The 17,854-nt window shown below is 35.6% G+C and overlaps 1 protein-coding gene across 9 annotated transcripts in view; it reads right to left on the minus strand.

Annotated features, from left to right (window-relative positions):
- Positions 1-17,854, minus strand: part of Slc26a7 (solute carrier family 26 member 7) — a 223,662-nt gene that overhangs the window by 113,085 nt on the left and 92,723 nt on the right. For 8 of the 9 annotated variants that reach the window (XM_010611993.3, XM_019205705.2, XM_010611987.3 and 5 more), the window contains 4 exons: positions 12,657-12,809; positions 9,306-9,388; positions 6,740-6,887; positions 4,627-4,740 (listed from right to left, as the gene is read on the minus strand). In XM_010611993.3, coding sequence (XP_010610295.1) covers positions 4,627-4,740; positions 6,740-6,887; positions 9,306-9,388; positions 12,657-12,809 — 498 coding nt within the window. The remainder of the gene's footprint in view (positions 1-4,626; positions 4,741-6,739; positions 6,888-9,305; positions 9,389-12,656; positions 12,810-17,854) is intronic. The other variant, XM_010611994.3, reaches the window with a different exon arrangement.

The raw sequence follows: 17,854 nt of genomic DNA on the forward strand, positions 1-17,854 counted from the left end.
GTAAAACTTCAACTTTAAATCACAAATAATTGAGAGTGTAGTTTGCAAAAATGTTTATATCACCACAGTAACAAAAGCAGCTTGGCATTAACTGGCAAAAATAGGTATGCAGGTAAATGAAATAGAATGAAGACACAAAAACAAACATACAACTATGAATATCTCATTCTTTACACAGGGATCAAAAATAAACTTTGTGGGGGAGTCTTTGAAGAAATGGTGCTGAGAAAACTGGATATCAACATGCAGAAGATTGAAACTAGATTTCTATCTCTCACCTTATACAAAAATCCATTTCAAAATGATAGATCTATGTATATATATATATAAGACCAAAACTTTGAAACTACTAGAAGTAGACATAGGGCAAATACTTTAACCCACAAGTGTGGGCAAAAAATTCCTGAATAAGATGCCAATAGCATATGAAATAACAGCAAAAATCACCAAATGGGACCACAGCAAATTAAAAAGCTGCCCAGCAAATGACACAGCACCACAAAGAAACAACCCACACAATGAAAGTAAATCTTTGCTAGCTACTCTTCTGACAAAAGATTAATATATATAAGGAACTAAAACAAAGTAACACTATTCAGCAAATGGGCAAATTAGAATAGACTAGACACTTCTAAAAAGAAGTACAAATTGCCAATAAGTATAAGGAAAAATGTCCACCATCTTTAGCAATTGGGGCAATGCAAATCAAAACTGTATTGAAATTTCGTTTCACCCCAGTCAGAGTAGCTAACATCAAGAATCTGTGGTGCATGGTGACACCCACTCTTGAAGACTGAGGCAGGAGGACTGCATGTTTGAGTCCAGCTGGGCAACTTTGTAACTTAGGAAGACTCTGTATATATGTGTATATACAGATATATACATATATATACACATACACACATATTTTATATATATATATATATGGAAAGACTTGAATGTATTGTAATGCAAAGGTCCTGGGTTCAACCCCCAGTACTGCCAAGGAAGAAGGAGAATAAATAATAACATTGGTGAGGATGCTGGGGAGGGATAAGAAATCTTTCTACACTATTGGAAGAAATGTAAACTACTACAAGTGACAGAAATCAGTTGTGGAGATTCCTCAAAAAACTAAAAGCAGAGATACTGTTTGATCCAGCTATGTCACTATTATGGTTTGGGTCTGGATGTCCCCGCAAAGCCTCATGTGGTCATAGACTTGATCTAGAGTGTGTGAAGCTGGAACTGATTCATGATGCAATGCTAGGCTCAGGGGCACTAGGATTAAGGGTGTGAGTGACACCCACCCTAAGTAGTCTGGATAACATAAAAGGGAAGGAAGACATGGTTAAATTTCCTTTGCTACCTTTCTACCTTGTGCATGCCATGTTGTTTCTCTTCTGTGATGCTTGTTTGCCATCCCAGCCTTGGAGCCAGCCGATTATGGACTGAAACCTCTATGAAATGTAGGCTAAATAAACCCCTTCCCCTCTAACTTTTGGTGCCAGGTATTTTGTCTCAGCGATGAGAGAAAAGTAATCGACACAGTCAGTTTTCAAAATATTCTCCAAAGAATTAAAGACAGCATACTATAGTCATACTTTCATACCCGTTTTTGTGGCACAGTTCACAATAGCTAAGCTGTAGAAACAACCTGGATGTCAGTCAACTAAAGAAAAAGTGGCAAATATATACAATAATATATTCAATAACATATACAATAATATATACAATATTACACAGCTGTAAATAAGGAACTCATGCTATGTGCAGGAATATGGATGGAATCGGGAACCATCATGTTAAGTGAAATAAGCCAGACTCGGAAAGTTAAGTACCACATGTTTTTTCTTATTTGAGTAATCAAAAAAAAAAAATAGAGAAGGCAAGAAAGCAGAAAATAGACTACTGGAGATAAAGAAGACGAACAGACATTTCTCAGACAAAGAAGTAAAAGCAGCAAGTAAATATATAGAAAAAATGTTCCACATCACTGGTCATTCAAGAGATGCAGATGAAAACAACACTGAGAATCCACCTCACCCCACAAAGAATGGCTGCTATCAAGAAATCACACAATAACAAATGTTGACGGGGTTGTGGGGAAAAAGGAACCCTGCTCCATTGTTGGTGGGAGTGCAGACTGGTGCAACCACTACGGAAATCAATGTGGAGATACCTCAAAGACCTAGGATTAGTGGTTCCATTTGACCCAGCCATCCCTTTGCTGGGTATCTTTCCAAAAGAATTAAAGGAATCTTACCACAGTGATATATGTGCACCTATGTTTATAGTGACACAGTTTGTAATAGCTAAAATTTGGAAACAGCCCATTTGCCAATCAGTTGGAAACTGGATAAAGAAGATGTGATTTTTCTGTAAAATGAAATACTACTTAGCCATAAAGAATGACAAATTAGATTCATTCATAGGAAAATGGATACATATTGAGGTTATACTCCTAAGTGAAATAAATAAGTCACACGTGTGTAAATACAGAATAGTTTCTCTCATGTGAAAAACTATAATAGTACATAAGATCCTAATGAGATAACTGACCACATGAAATAGGAAGAAAAGGGCTAAAGGAGTAGGGAAAATGGGAAGGGTAGGGGAAAGGTAATAAGGGAAAAGAAAAAATATGACAAAATGAAAAAATGGAAATAAAGTGTTTGTAAATGGGGAGGGGAGGGGCGGGTGAAGGGAGGGCAGGGACAAGGGGAAAAAATGAGAACCAAGACCTGTCATGTAGAGGTACAAGGTCCCATCAATGAATGTAACTGTACTGTACACCTAAAATGTACCAATAAACTCAATAAAAGAAAAAAAATGACAAAAAGAAGATGAGGGAGAGAAGGAGAAATAGGTGATGGGGCCAAAATAATAAAAACATGCTTTATGCTTGTATCACTTCACCAAAATGAACTTTATTATTCTGTATTTCTAATATGCACTAAGAAAATAAATAATTCTAAAGGAAAAGAAGTTTATGCCAATGCATGATGAACCTATACCCGAAGTCACTAAGTATAAAAAACTGTCAAATTACTTGATGGCATATAAACAAAGTTTCCATATGGATTCCATGTTTTAGCTGATTATTTGTCAAATGATAATGCATTCAAAACTGGTTGCTGCTTCCCTTTTGTTTTATGGTATATTTAATTATTTGTGCCCCATTTTAGTATCTATTTACATATATTTCCTTGCCATTTGCTTCTAAAGACCCAAATCATATGCTTTTCAAATTTATGCTAGTACAAGCTAAAAAAAGAAGTTAATAGAGGATGTACCCCTAGTGTATGCTTGAATAAGCACATAGCAGGCTTTAGAAATTCTCATTCCATTTTTATTTCAAACAAGAAATGTTTTAATAATGAGTAACTATGATTGTTCATTTCTCATGATAAGATACACAAGAATTTTCTTACATGGAACAGTGGGTAAGATGTCAAGGATTGGAGTAAATCTATCTGTATTCAAATTCTGGTCTACCATTTAGTAGCTCTTGTACTTGGATAAATTACTTCAACTCTAACGTTCTCATGCAGAAACTGAGAATGGTACTTATATGATCTGGTTTACATTGGAATTCCCCCCAATTCCTCATGTGTTCAGAGGTGGGGTTTGGGAAGGTGATCAGATTATTGGGGTGCTACAGTGACTTCCTCTTGGGGGATGAGATCTGACTGGGGGAGGTTGATCACTGAGGGTGTGACCCAAACAGCTGTATTTCCCTCCACAACTCCTCCTTCTCTTTCTGCTTCTTGGACACATGGCACGAGTAGCTTTCCTCCTCTCAGGGCCTCCAACCATGCTATTTCTGCCTTGGAGCTAGCTTACCAGGGACTGAAACCGTTACCTCCTTTAAGCTGTGGGTGTCAGGTTTTGTATTCCACTGATGCAAAGTTGGAGAGGCTATGATACCTCTTTCGTAGGGTTTTTAAAAGGATTAAATGGGTTTGTTTATATAAAAAGTGTGACATAAAATGCCTCACAAACAACTCAATGTTTTTTCCACCATCATGGCCATGGCCATCAACAGGAACATGTTCACTGTCATGTCATCAAATCATCAATGCTCAGTGTAATGTCTGGAGTAGGGTAGGCTTTCATTAACTATCAAACTAATTTGGGTTCCTAAGAAAACGTAAGAAATGGTTCTTTATCCTAAAATGTTCACAGACATCGATGCCACATTTACACACTTGTAGATCTCTCTAGGAAGAAATTTCAGGAACAAGGATTGGTCTTGTATATAATTGATTCCATTTTATTGCAAGGAAGTGAGTAAAACACCTTGACTTATCATTAATGGAAAAAATCAGAGGCACCACTAGAGGGAGCTTTGGTTTCAAAGGTGGCTAAAAATAAAGCTGCCATTTGTACAGAATTATTAGGTTTGTTCATTGACTAGGTCACTGACAATCACTCAGTCTCTGGAAGGACCGTTTGTAGGAAGGAGGAGAGAAAAGGGAGGGGTCCAAGAGAGAAAGAAAAAGAGAGAAAAAGATGTCAGGGAAACCATTTAGAAAACAGTGCATAAATGGAAATATTTTCAGGGCTTTACAGAGAACTTCACTCTTCCTACTCTGCAAGGATGAGAGTGGAGCCTCTGCTGTCCATCTGTCCCTGCTGAGTTACCTGTGTCTTTGCTCCCGTGCTGTACAGGCCAGCAGTCCTTCCCATGGCAGCCGCACTTGGGATACAGAAGAAAAATGAAGGAATCACATTGCTGAGGCCATGGGCCAAAAATTCCTGCAAGATTGATGATAGGAGAATATATCACTTCTTAATCACAGTGGACTTTCAGATTCCACACGTACAACTTGTGAAAGAATGATGCTTGCTGATGTTTTAATTTATGTTCTCCTCACCAGTTGAGATTTAATAATTAAAAGGAAAATAGTAAGCATTTACTGAGTGTTTGTAATAAAGCAAGAAACTATTCTAAACACTATACTTTTCCAATACTTGTAGTGCTCTTATAAAGAAACACTATGTATTTATGCTGTCGTGGCCAACTTCCCTATCTTCTAATTCACTACAATTACACTTTTATTCCAAGCACTCCACTAATGATCTCCACAATGCTATATCCAATGGCTAGTTCTTATCCTATCTGATCTAAAAGAGTCATTTGACACAGTTGCTATTTTTTTTCCTCCTTAAAGTCTCCTTCACTTAGCTTCTATGACCTCATACTCTTATGGTGTCCCCCTAACCTCACGGGCCACTTCTTCCCAATTTCCTTTGTGATTCTTTCTTATCTAACCAATTGCAAATATTGGACCATTTTTCTTCTCTATCTACACTGTAGCTACCCAAGTATGTATCAAGAACTCTCAAATTCATATGTGCAGCTTGGACCACTTCTCTGAAATTCAGAATTATGCAGTCATATAGATGCTACTTTTTAGTATCTGGACTTGGAGACTAACAGGTTTTTGCACTTTATCAGCCCAAGCTACAGATCTCTACCACCCCACCTCATGTTCCAGTTGCTTAGGCCCAGAGCTTCAAACTTATTCTTGACCTCTACCCTGCCTTTGCCCAGATGGCATCCACATCTGGTTCAAAACCCACTTGCTACACTCTGGTCTAAGGCATCGCCTCTCACCTGAACTATCACAAAGGTTGCCTAACAGTTTGCCTGCTTCTGCTGTCAGTAAGCACAAACAAATCTCCCCACTCTTACCTATCTGTGGGTCTGATGTTGGAATGAGGACAATAAACAAAATAAATATGCTAAGTAAAGCAGAAGACAACAGGGGAAATTGGGAATGTGCAATTTGGATTATCAAAGGCATTCCTGAAAAATATGAATGAAGGATATAAGCAGATATCTGGGAGAACATATTTCCAGGAAAACAGAAGAAGTACAAATGCCCTAAGCCAGAATTGAGACTAGTGAATTCAAGGAAAAGCTGTGTGGTACAGAATACAAAAGGGAAATAAAGCCAAACAGCAAATGAGATAGTGGCTAGACATGGAGAGTCTTATAAACCAATATAACGAGGCTTTTATTGAGTATGATGGGAAGCCACTGAGAAGTTTCAAGAGGAAGAAGGATTTGGTCTGTGTCGCTTATCAGTGTATCTTTGTACCTAGGCCCTTGTCTGGCACATAATATGGCTCAATGTAATACTCAGAATGAACAAATCTACTTTTCACAGATGAGGAAACTGGGGCACAGAGGACATCGTATTAGAGTTAGATTTGCACACAGGTAGTTATGCATTCATAACTATTATACTGCAGCTTCTCTTTGGACCTGTATGAGGCTTGAAGCAAGACACTGGAAAAATATTTCAGGGAGAAAAGCAATACCATCTACACCCTTATGTATTCTAAGACTAAATCTTCACATCTGCAATACCTTACTAAGAAAAGTAAAACTAGTCTAATCTGAACTTTATAAATTTTTGAAGTTAGCATCCAATGATAAATACATTTGAATTCATTCTCTCCTAGATACAAACCAAAGAATACCTGTCTTTAAAAAAAAAAAATGTAGGGCTGGGGGTTTGGCTCAGTGGTTCCGCAGCCTGCCTTGCAAGCACAGGGACCCAAGTTTGATCCCTGGTACCAAAAAATAATCATAATAAATTTTTTAAAAATTAAATTTTAAAAAAGTAGTATGAACCCATGTATTGCCATACAGTTAGGGAAGTCATATTTTTCAAAGGTTCAACTCTCCAGCATCTGAGAGTACACAGGACAATGGTAGGACAGGAGTGAAAAGGGGCTGTGGCACCTGGTTGTCATCCACTGAATATCTGAATTTTTTAGCAGATCCTTGAGCAAGAGCCAGTGAGGCCACATAGCCTACAAGAGCGACTCCAAAAGCTTCAGTGACTACTGCAGAGAGGAGGTTCATTGGGGGAGCTCGCGGTGGAGGGATTCTGTGAGAGAGAAGGACATACAGAAGTATAAACCTTCGTGTCTTTTCCCTAACAACCGGTGATACGTTCAACTGTGATAATGATTCCGAAGTTTACAGAGAATACGTAAACTAACCACTCAGAAGAAACCCAGCAGCCTCCCCTTGAGAAGCCCCGTGTTTTCAACATAATTTAGCAGGAAAGCAAAACTATAAGAAACACCCCAGGGACAGCTCCACACTCTAACTGGTATTCATATTGAAGAATTCAGGTTACTCTGAAGAAACTCTGACTTGACAAAAATTTCCTGTATGGGAAATGAAAGCAAATCTGGAACATTCTCTCATTCGAACATTTCCAAACATTTATTCGGTAGATATTTGAGATATATTTCCTCCCTTGGATACGAAAGTACTGTATACAAACATTACTTTACTGTGAGCTACAATTCTTGAGTTAATCTCTAAATTTGCCTTTGAGTTCATTATCTCAATTGCAATTTTAACTCAATCCTTTCACAGTATACTTAACCATGGCTTACATATGTTTAAAAAAATATGGAGAAAGATTCCAACTCTGTTGCAAACTATAGCACCACACTTAGCTGTTTCTTTGTCTCAAGAACTGTTTAAAATGTTTCACAAATAATGTCCAGCCATTTTATTATTGTCCTCTGAAAACCACTTTAAGCCTAAAAATCATCATTTGTGTATCCTAATGATTCTTTGGGAGATTTACCAAAAACAAAAACAAAAAATTCCCTCTGGCAAAAGTAGAAAAAAAAAAAGAAAAAAAGTGTGTTGATACTGATTTAATGTCTAGTGTTAAGTATAATGCTAGACCTTTCTTTTTAGCTATTTCATTTAATTCTCTCAAAAAGCACCACTATAACCACAGTATGTAGGAGAAAACATTTTAAGAAAGATTAGGTAACTCATCTAAAATCAAAAAGGGAATGGCTGGCTGAGCTAGGATTCAAACTCAGGAAAGCCATATTCATTTTTGTGATTCTTTATGAGGATGGGTCCAGAAAAATTATTCAAAATAAAGGAGAATTAAAGAAGATGAAGGAGATTATTTTTACCCATTGTCATGATCAACCTGATTGGTTTTGAGATCTGCCTGGGGATCAGTAGAGCACGCTTCTGGTAGTATCACAGAGGGTTTATGTCTGCACGGATCATAGAGGTGTGACCTTAGGTACTAGGTGTGGGTCCCTCGTTCTTTCCTCTTAGGTGCTGTTCCCCCTTAGCTTGCTTCCCAGCCTCTATGAACTAAGCCTCTCTGCTCTGTCAATCTCTTCCACAATGAAGTTTCTGTTTTAGAGCCAGCTGACCATGGACTGAATCTCTGAAACCGTGAGCCGAATTAAACTTCTCTTTAAATTGTGGGTATTTGGCATTGTGCCACAGCTATGGGAAAGCTAATATACCCACTTACTATATTTATCCCCAAGACAAACTGTTTTGTATGATTACATGCCCTAAACTATTTCAAAGTAGAACTTTTGCTTCATGAAAACTGAGTATGCTTAATTAATACAATTTGACCAAAGAAAAAACTGACTTGAGATGAAACAATAAAGAAAAATTCAAGTTGATATAAACAGTCTTCATTAACATATATCTACCTGGCCTAGTAAAGACAAATTTTTATTATTAGCTTTTTAATTCCTAAGAACATTTCTACTGTTTTTTCTAGTTTAATGTTGTTAAAAGCCAAAACTGGGGGTTGGACAATAAAACTTTAGGGAATCCAAAAAATGTTAACTTTGATCAAAATTTATCTGTATTGGTATACTTAGTCCATAAAAATAAAACTCCTTTCTCCATGATTTGCCTTCATTTTCTTTCTGCTTGTATTTGGAATGACTTCTTTCCCAATTAGGATGAACATTTCCTCTTTTGTTAAAGACCCGTAGGGTCCAAAGCAAGGCCGTGTGCAGGAGAGGGGCCATGCCTTCTCTGCTCTGTCATCCCTCTGGTAATTAAGCACAGCCTGTGGGATTGTTATTTCAGATGATACCTTTATCCTGAGTTAAGTAAAAGAAAACAGTCATATGTGGGGGGAACAGAGGTGATCAAATTCCAGACAACGTTTCTAATTTGCAAATTCAATATCCTCAATTTTTTCAAGTAATATCTTTGTAAATTTCTTTGTCCAAATCTTTTACATAAAGCAATACCACATAAAATAGTAATCAATTTGCTTAGAAATAGGTGAATTCTCCATTACTGAGTTAGACACATGGAGCTGTCCCTGGTAAATTACTATTTTCCTACAAAAGTAGTATTTTTTTCAATCATTTTATAATAGAAATTAATTAGAATTTTGTCTCATACATGCCAGAAAGAAACAAATCCATATTCCACCTACTCCCAGTCTCATCCTCCATTAAAAACAAACAAACAAGTAATATATTTAAAAAGACTACATTACCCTTTTGGAATATTTCCAACTACTTCTAATCCATATGTGTTTTCCATATTGGTACAATAACAAGCAAATGATGCTGCAATAATCTGTGTGATTTCATTTGAAAAAAGAAAAACAATTTATTACTGACCTTTCAAACATTTCTAAACTATTTTAATAATTTATCATCTCAAATTTAGATGATATCAGGCAGTATCTTCATTACATTAACCTACTTTTATCCAGTTTTGAGGGTAAACAAAATACAGAATATGGGGGCAGTGTATGCTTGTGTGTGAGTGAAGATTTCAAATCCAATCTAAATACTTGTCATTTGTGACATAAAGGAATGCTTCCTAAGACCAGACACTTTCTCTTCATGACAACAGGCCCTTAAGAATTTGAGATATTGCATTAATACTCCTAAACTATGATGCTAATTAATTATGATTTACAGTCTCCTTGAATATTTTTTAACTTTGATCTTTAATTATTTATTGAAGTAAAGCATCGCAAGTTATTGAGCCAAGTGCTTTTGAAACAACGCTTTGGAATTTTAGCTACTGTGTCACTCTGTTACTGATGGGCTATTCTGGGTCACAGTTTCTCTGCCTGTACCCACAATCATCATTAAAATTTGTAACAGCCAGTTCAGCTTTTGTTTTACAAGCCATATAACCATAGTTTTTTTTATCCATTTTCTCATTTTCTTCTCTTTCTTCTGATAATTTTAATAGTTACTAGTAATTTCATATGGTTATGGTGTCAGTTTGGAATGGCTTATCTATTAAAAGAGATAAATCAATTATTTAATTAAAGTGCAAATGTATTATATACACAGCCAGACAAAAAGAGTAACAAAATCAGACTAGCAAAATAAGAAAATTTTAATAATAATGCCCACTAATATCATTTTGTAGTGCTTTTCTTTCTGTACATTTGCTGTCTAATTGAATGTGTAGTATTTTCCAAAATATCAAATGGGCTTTATAAGTAAAACATCCCTCAGGAGTTTAAAAAAGAGAATAAAAATAACAAATTACCAGGTTATACTGTTAAACTGCATAAACGTTAGATATAATAATAATATTTTTCTAAGTCACTGAATTAATCTTTTAGACAGTGTCTTAAGACATGCTTCTTTAACATAACTAAAAATTCTTTATCAGTTAAGTCATTGGTCCCTTCTAGCATTATTTCAGTATCATATATATATAAGAGAGAGAGACAGAGAGAGAGAGAGAGAGAGCTTGTACTGTCCCTAATCCCTGGCAATAGAGGATCCTGCCGTAGGTGGGATCAGATATCTAAATGTAAACATCCCCCTAAATAGAAGCTTTGTAGGGGCAGGAGGATGTACCCAACTCAAACTTGCTCCAATCTTGCTGATCCTGACTACACAAGATTCTATCATTTCTGCACAAATGGCCCCCAATCTGCTTGTAAGTCATCTTCCTTATGTCCCAAAGAAGACCAAGGGGGTAGCTGCGGTGGTAGAGTGACAATGTGTTTGGAGTTTAAACCTGGGATAGGGACATCCACATGTAGGTGTATGAATCCCTTTGTGGGTGTGGGTGTGATAGTTCTTAAATGTCAATTGATTGGACTGGGAGCTATTAGGAGATTAGTAAAGAACACTTCTGGGTGTGCCTGCGTGTGTCCTGAAGGAGTGACCTTGGGATATATATCTTGTGCCTGGCCCCTTCCTCTCTAGCACTGTTCCCCTACTCTGCTTCCCAAACTCTAGGAACTGAGCAACTTTGCTGCACCACATCCTTCTGCCATGATGTTCCTGTCTCAGAGCTAGCTGACCATGGCCTGACTCCTCCGAAACCACAAGTCAAATTAAACCTCTCCTTTAAATTTCAGGTACTTGATATTTTGAGTAGCAATAGGAAAGGTGACCAACACAGTAGGATAGAGCTGGAGTTGGGGATGGGAAGGAACAAACCTATAAGTTGGCACCCTTTAAACTTCACATTCTGATGGAGCTCAAAAGAGCAGGAGAATTCTCTACCTAACTTGGTTTTCCAGGTCATTACTTAGGTACAATAATCAGTGTAGAAAACCAGAAGCTATTTTATTTGATATTTTGATCTATAACTTTGAAGTATATGGATTTGTATTGATGTTTTGCCTCGGGTCTTGCAATTATCAGACTGTATAAAGAATACCTCTTATTTTAAGAGTAATTCCTACTTATGTTGCAGAGAATAGCAATTGTTTTATTAATAGCTCAAAGGCCTTCTTCCCTAAGTTGGCTTTCAGTGTTTGGTTTTATGAAACTTATATAACTTCTCAAGATAAAAAGATATTTTTAAATACCTGCAGGACCTTAAAATGAGATGATATACTTCAGAGTTGTAACTGTGAAAACTAATAACTATAGTACTCTGTGATTTTATAACATATTTGAAATATACACACACAGACTACATATGTTATATGTATCTTAACCCACTGCCAGGAAAATGGCATCATGCATTGGCTAGCCATTGGGAAAGGCCTTCTATATTAGAGCTAAAGAAATGTGTCATATACTTCCGAAGCAGATTTCAATGTTGCAGCTTTAATAAATGTACATAGATCTATACTATTTAATATTATAAAGGGGATTTATTTTATGGATGAAATTTAGACATTCTTTGCAATATACATATATAACACAAAAACCATTAAAAAACTAAAGCCAATTAATGATAAATAAGTTAGTAGACTATGATTGTACTAACATTTCATTTTCAGTTGAATACTTTAAGAGTTCCTATTAAAGGCTCTTAAAATTTCAAAACACAGATTTTAATAGCATAAGCCTTAGGATCAAGATATAATGTATTGATATTCCAAATACAACAAAAAAAATATTTTAAAGAACCATCCTGACCAATGAAAATCATGAGCCTCACTTTGATAAGGCAAAATTAGGTCAGTAACAAAAATATGAAAAAGCTACCAGTTACTCATGGACATTTGCTAATTGAAAATAGTTCTATGAATATAACAAAGGTGTCATATCAATAGGACCTGGTATGACATTTTACTGCTTCATATAGGATCATGCCAGAAATCTTGAGTATCACCCTTAGAAATGTCTCCTTATAAGATCTTAGGCTTTATATTCTCTTATTTATATAAAAAATTAAAAGCATATGAGAAATGCTGCATAAATTGAAAACACGTGTACCTCCTTTTTTAAATTATTGACTCAAAATGTTTCCTGTTCTTACATTAATGTATAGCCACGCAAATTAGCCCTTCTTTAATGAGACACAGAAGTATCTGTGGGTTGCTGTAGACATAGTAGTAAGCATCTGTGGATTACTCCAACTGGCAGGCTCAGTACAACAGAAAGCTAAATGTTGATTTCATACTTACCAAAACTAAATCGACAGGAAGGACAACTTTAATTTTCCTTTTAAATTGTTCATTCAGCTCTTTAACAAGAACAAGAACCACAATACTCAGCAAGGACAAGAGCAGGGCTTCCAGTTGGACAGACTTGATGTTTTCAAAGACATATGCATAAATCTACAGTAATGAAAAAGAGCATAAACAAAATTTAGGGGCATTCCCAATATACCAGCATGGACATCTGGCCTCAGATAAACTCAAAGATTTTTCATAAAAATGCCTCAATGACTGCAGGACGGGAAAAGTGGGAATAAAAGGGGTGATTACTGCTGAAATACAGCAAAGCTACATATGAGGTGTGATTGAAATATATAGTCAATGTTTTAATTTTTTAAATGTAAAGACACATTGACATTAATCCTCCTCAAAACACTCCCCCTAACCGAATACACTTATCCCACTATTCTTGAAACTTTCTGAAGTAGTTCCGGAAGTCTTATTTCCTGAGTATCTGAAGGAGGTGTGATAAAAAATACAGTGAATGCTGCTGCCAAGTGACATTCAATGGAAAGGCGGGCTCATAAAAACATTGTGGTGGGTCCTCATCCACTTCATTCTTCGAATCGGGCATTGTGCAACTTTTGGTTCTTCCCCAAAGTCAAAATGACCATGAGAAGTAAAATTTTAAAATTGATTTTCAGGACATTGAGGCAGCCACAACAATACAACTAAAGACTCTCATACAAGAGAATTTCCAGAACCTACAAGCCATACACAAAGAAGGAGAGAGCTGTTAACACAAAATATTACCATATTCTCAGCCCCTCAGCATTTATTTGTTTATTGCCACATATTCTGTGGGTGTTAGGTTTCTAATGACAAACAACTTAGATACAGCCTCAATAGTCACGTGGTCACAGTCTACTATAGCAATTGCTTCTTAAAAACAATGCATTCAAATAAAGTGTTTGTAGATGGGGAGGGGAGGAGGGGGTGAAGGGAGGGCAGAGGTAAGGGGAAAAATGAGAATCAAGACTTGTCATGGAGAGGTACAAGATCCCAATAATAAATGTAACTGTACTGTATCCCTAAAATGTACCAATAAACTTAATTAAAGCTGAAAAAAAAACACAATGCATTAGTGAAATAGGGTGCTATAAACACGAAGAGGCACCCTGAAATACATTCCTTAGGGGAACAAGAGGTCGGGGAAGCTCTTACCAAACAAGATACACAAATATTGGCCAGAGTATAGATGGAAAGAAATTGAAGGGAAAGAGCCTGGTGAAAATGTTTTGCATTAAGGTCACATTTATAAAATTTAGAACATTGAATATGCTGAGAGGAGTGTCTGACTTCCAAAAGCACACTCATGAAATCAATACAGTGGTTTATCTTTAAAAGCAAGCAGTCCTACTGGAAATTCTGTTATCATCAAATAATTTGCCTAGGAAGAAGGTATACTACATTAATATTGGACATTCTATGCTCTTCATTTGGGCTAATCTGACTTGGCAGAAAAGGAGAACAAAAAAGGATAAGTAAAATAAATTTAAATGTAATGTAGAGGAAAAGAATAAAATTAAAGTCCTCTGTAGAAATTGAAAATTTATGTTTAATCAACTAAGTGCCAATAATATTTTGCTTGACTATTTAGGGTCATGTTGATAATTATATAAGCATCTCATCTACTGGCATATAAAAGATAGGGCAAGATTTTAAAGAATTGTAAACTGAGCACTAATAACCTGAATCCAATACTATATCTACATGAATTTTTAATATAAAGAAAATTAATTTGAATTGTGTTGTTTGGAAAACTAATACAATGATTCTCAAATTCATGTAGATTATTAAATATATAACGATAAATAAGATAGTATTTAAATCTGGTGTGAAAAACTATAATTGTACATAAGATCCTAATGGTATAATTGACAATATGAAATAGGAAGAAAAGGACAAAAGGCGTAGGGCAAGTAGGAAGTGTAGGGGAAAGGAAATAAGGGAAAAGAAAAAAATATGAGAAAATGAAAAAATGGAAATAAAGTATTTGTAAATATGGAAGGGAGGAGGGGATGAAGGGAGGGCAGGGGTAAGGGTAAAAAATGAGAACCAAGATCTGTCATGTAAAAGTACAAGATTGCAATGATGAATGTAAATGTACTGTACTGTATACCTAAAAAGTACCAATAAACTCAATGAGAAAAAAAAGATAGTATTTAAAGAGATGAATATTCATGTATTTATACTAATATAAGTATGTATAAGTTAAAACATGAAACTATTAAAATATATGAGCAAAAGTAGAAAAAAAATTAATGCCTAAAACCATGTAACAGTTACTACAGGAAAGATTATTCAGTATAACATGTTGGGACCAAAATTAAGCAAAACAAAATAAATTCTAGATGAAAGAGTCAAATGTAAAAAAAAAAAAAATGAAGTAATTGAAAATTACTTTTAAATGGACAGAAGACATAGATAATTAACAAAACAAACAGAAATAATAAACTTATGAACAAAGTGCTTACCCAAAGTAGTAATCAAAGAAATATAGACACAAAAGTCAAACACAAAAGCATCTTTTGTCAAAGTATTGATTTTTAAATGGTAATGCTTAATGTTGGTGAAGTTTGGAAGAAGAGCTGTGAACTCTTCTATACTACTGAATAATTTTAAACAGATACAGTACTGTGGTAATCGCATAAAGCTTACCCAACACTGTTGAAATATTCTATTTCCTAAGCAGCTCCACTTCAAGAAAATTAAGCTATGAACATAATCAGGCCCATGCAAAATAACTTATTATAAGGATATTCAACGAAGCAATGTTCAGAGCAGAAAAAGAAATTAAAACCATTTATAGTAGACCCAAGGGTAACTGGTTCAATTCACATTTTTACATAAATACATGCAGTAATGTACATTCATTAAACACATTGTTTTAGATAAAATTTATCTTTGTTGTGGAAAGACCCTTCTGATAATGGTGATAAGTAGAAAAGAAACTTGGAAATAAATGTGTATTGGTTGATTTTCTTGGGCTGAGTTGCATGCCTCCCTAATTCATATAGTGAGGTCCCTAGAAGCTCAAAATGTGACTTCTTCAAGAGGTAGTATGGTACTTTTAAAGAGGTAGTTAAAATGTGGTGATACAGGTGACCCTTAACTCAAGATGACTGGTGTCCTTATAAGAAAAGATTAAGGCTTCCATGGAAAAATGCACAGAAAAAAAAAAAATAATGTGAGAACACAACAAAAAGATAGCAATTCGTAGGCCAATGAGAGATCGAACCTCCTAACACCTTGATTTTGAATTGCGTTGTTGCCTCTAAAGCTATAAGAAATAATTTTGTTGTTAGAGTCACCTAATCTGTGACATCTGTTATGGCAGAACACTAATAACACATATTTTATAAGATAAAATTTACGACAAAAATAACAAACACACACACACACACACACACACACACACACACATATATGACTCATAGCCCAGCATAAAATGTTCATGCTTATCAGTATCTTTTACATTCTCTCTTATGAAGAAACATCACTTGCATAACTTTAAAAGTCTTGATTATTAATTATCTTCGACATGCCTTTTTTTAACCCACTGATTCTGGATTTTATTGTTTCATTTCCATTTGCCCACAGAAGAATTCTCAAGTTTTGTTTCAGGTGAAAAAAATTAGTTTTGATTTTACCACATAGGTTTTTCTTATAGTAATCTAGCTTGTTGCCTTATTAAGCATCTCAAATATAATTTGACCACAACCCAAAATATTGACTCAAAATATTATATAGGCTATGGCAAAAAACAGTATATACGTGATATTCATTAGCATCTCTTCAAATTCTGCTCATTGATTTTTCTATCACCAACTTAGCCCAGTTGGTCCAAACATCGGGAATGTACTTGGTGTAAACGGGAACACTAGGTTATCCAAGACTGAATTCCACCTATTAAATGTGATCATTAACATTCTAACAGTTTCAAACAAAGAAAATGTGCTCTGTCTGTTAAAAGCAGAGCCTCACCATGAAAGAGACCAGTGTAATGAATGACAGGTTATCCAAATGCCACTTCTCTTTATGAATAAAAAACAACAACAGCAAAGCGCCAGTTGTGTTATCAGACATGTAAAAAAATAAATGAGAGATCAGATGGTTTTTCTTGTTATTTTTCTTTGAAGTATTCTCCTTTACTCCAATCATTTAGAAAGAAAATTAGGTACTACAAAATCATAATTATCTTAGATGCAGATAATTCTTTTTCTCTCTGTTTTGGATGGTAGTTGTTCCCAGCATTCCTATAAGTGAAGGAACAAGCCCCATTTCTATTGTTACTCATGACCCAAAGCCCAGGATTAAAATACAAAATTTTACTTGGTGAAATACATTCCATAGAGGATGGGGATAAGGGGAGTGTCAAAACAGTTTTGTCAAAATGCTTAACTTTCTGATGGCTTATCTGAGGATAACTTTGAGAGAATTATTCAGATGATTTGTCAAGAAAAGGCCAAATATCAAAATGTTTTAATGCACTTAGAAAATTACTCTTTATGCCTTTTTTCTTGACATTAAAACTATACCATGGCAGTGCCTATATAAGAAATAAGAGAGGGCTGGGGATTTAGCTCAGTGGTTCTAGCACCTGCCTTGCAAGCGCAAGGTCCAGAGTTTGATCCCTGGTACAAAAAAAAAAAAAAAAAAAAAAAAAAAAAAAAAAAGAAAAGCAAAGAAAGAAAGAAAGAAGAGAAATATGTGGAACTCCCAAGCCATACCAAATTTTCTGTAATGTGTAGTTTGAGAACATGTGTTTGCAGTAATAAAAATGATCACCCCAGAATGACAGGAATGAGAAAACCCGTAAGGTTTTTATTGTCTGTCTGGATTAAACTATAGCTCATCAAGCAAAGCACATTGTACAAAATGATCCAGAAGAACACGGAGCGGGTGGTGAGCAGAGACTCATTACAGCCAGCATAAAGAGCACAACAGAAAAGCAGGCTGGGGAGGAGTCCTTGTGATGACTGTCACGTGGACCCACAGACAGAAGTCACAAGCTAAACAGGCTCAGAGGAGATGGGTAGCACGTGGAGACAGAGACAAGGAGACAGACAAGACACACACTTAATGGAGTTTTGGGTATCCTAAGCACACTTCAAACTCCTCATTGCTTCAAGAAAGCCAATTTTCGGTATATACTGTCATGC

The sequence above is a fragment of the Fukomys damarensis genome, unplaced genomic scaffold, assembly GCF_012274545.1.
Source record: "Fukomys damarensis isolate Sample0158 unplaced genomic scaffold, DMR_v1.0_HiC HiC_scaffold_5, whole genome shotgun sequence".
NCBI classification, from domain to species: Eukaryota; Metazoa; Chordata; class Mammalia; order Rodentia; family Bathyergidae; genus Fukomys; species Fukomys damarensis.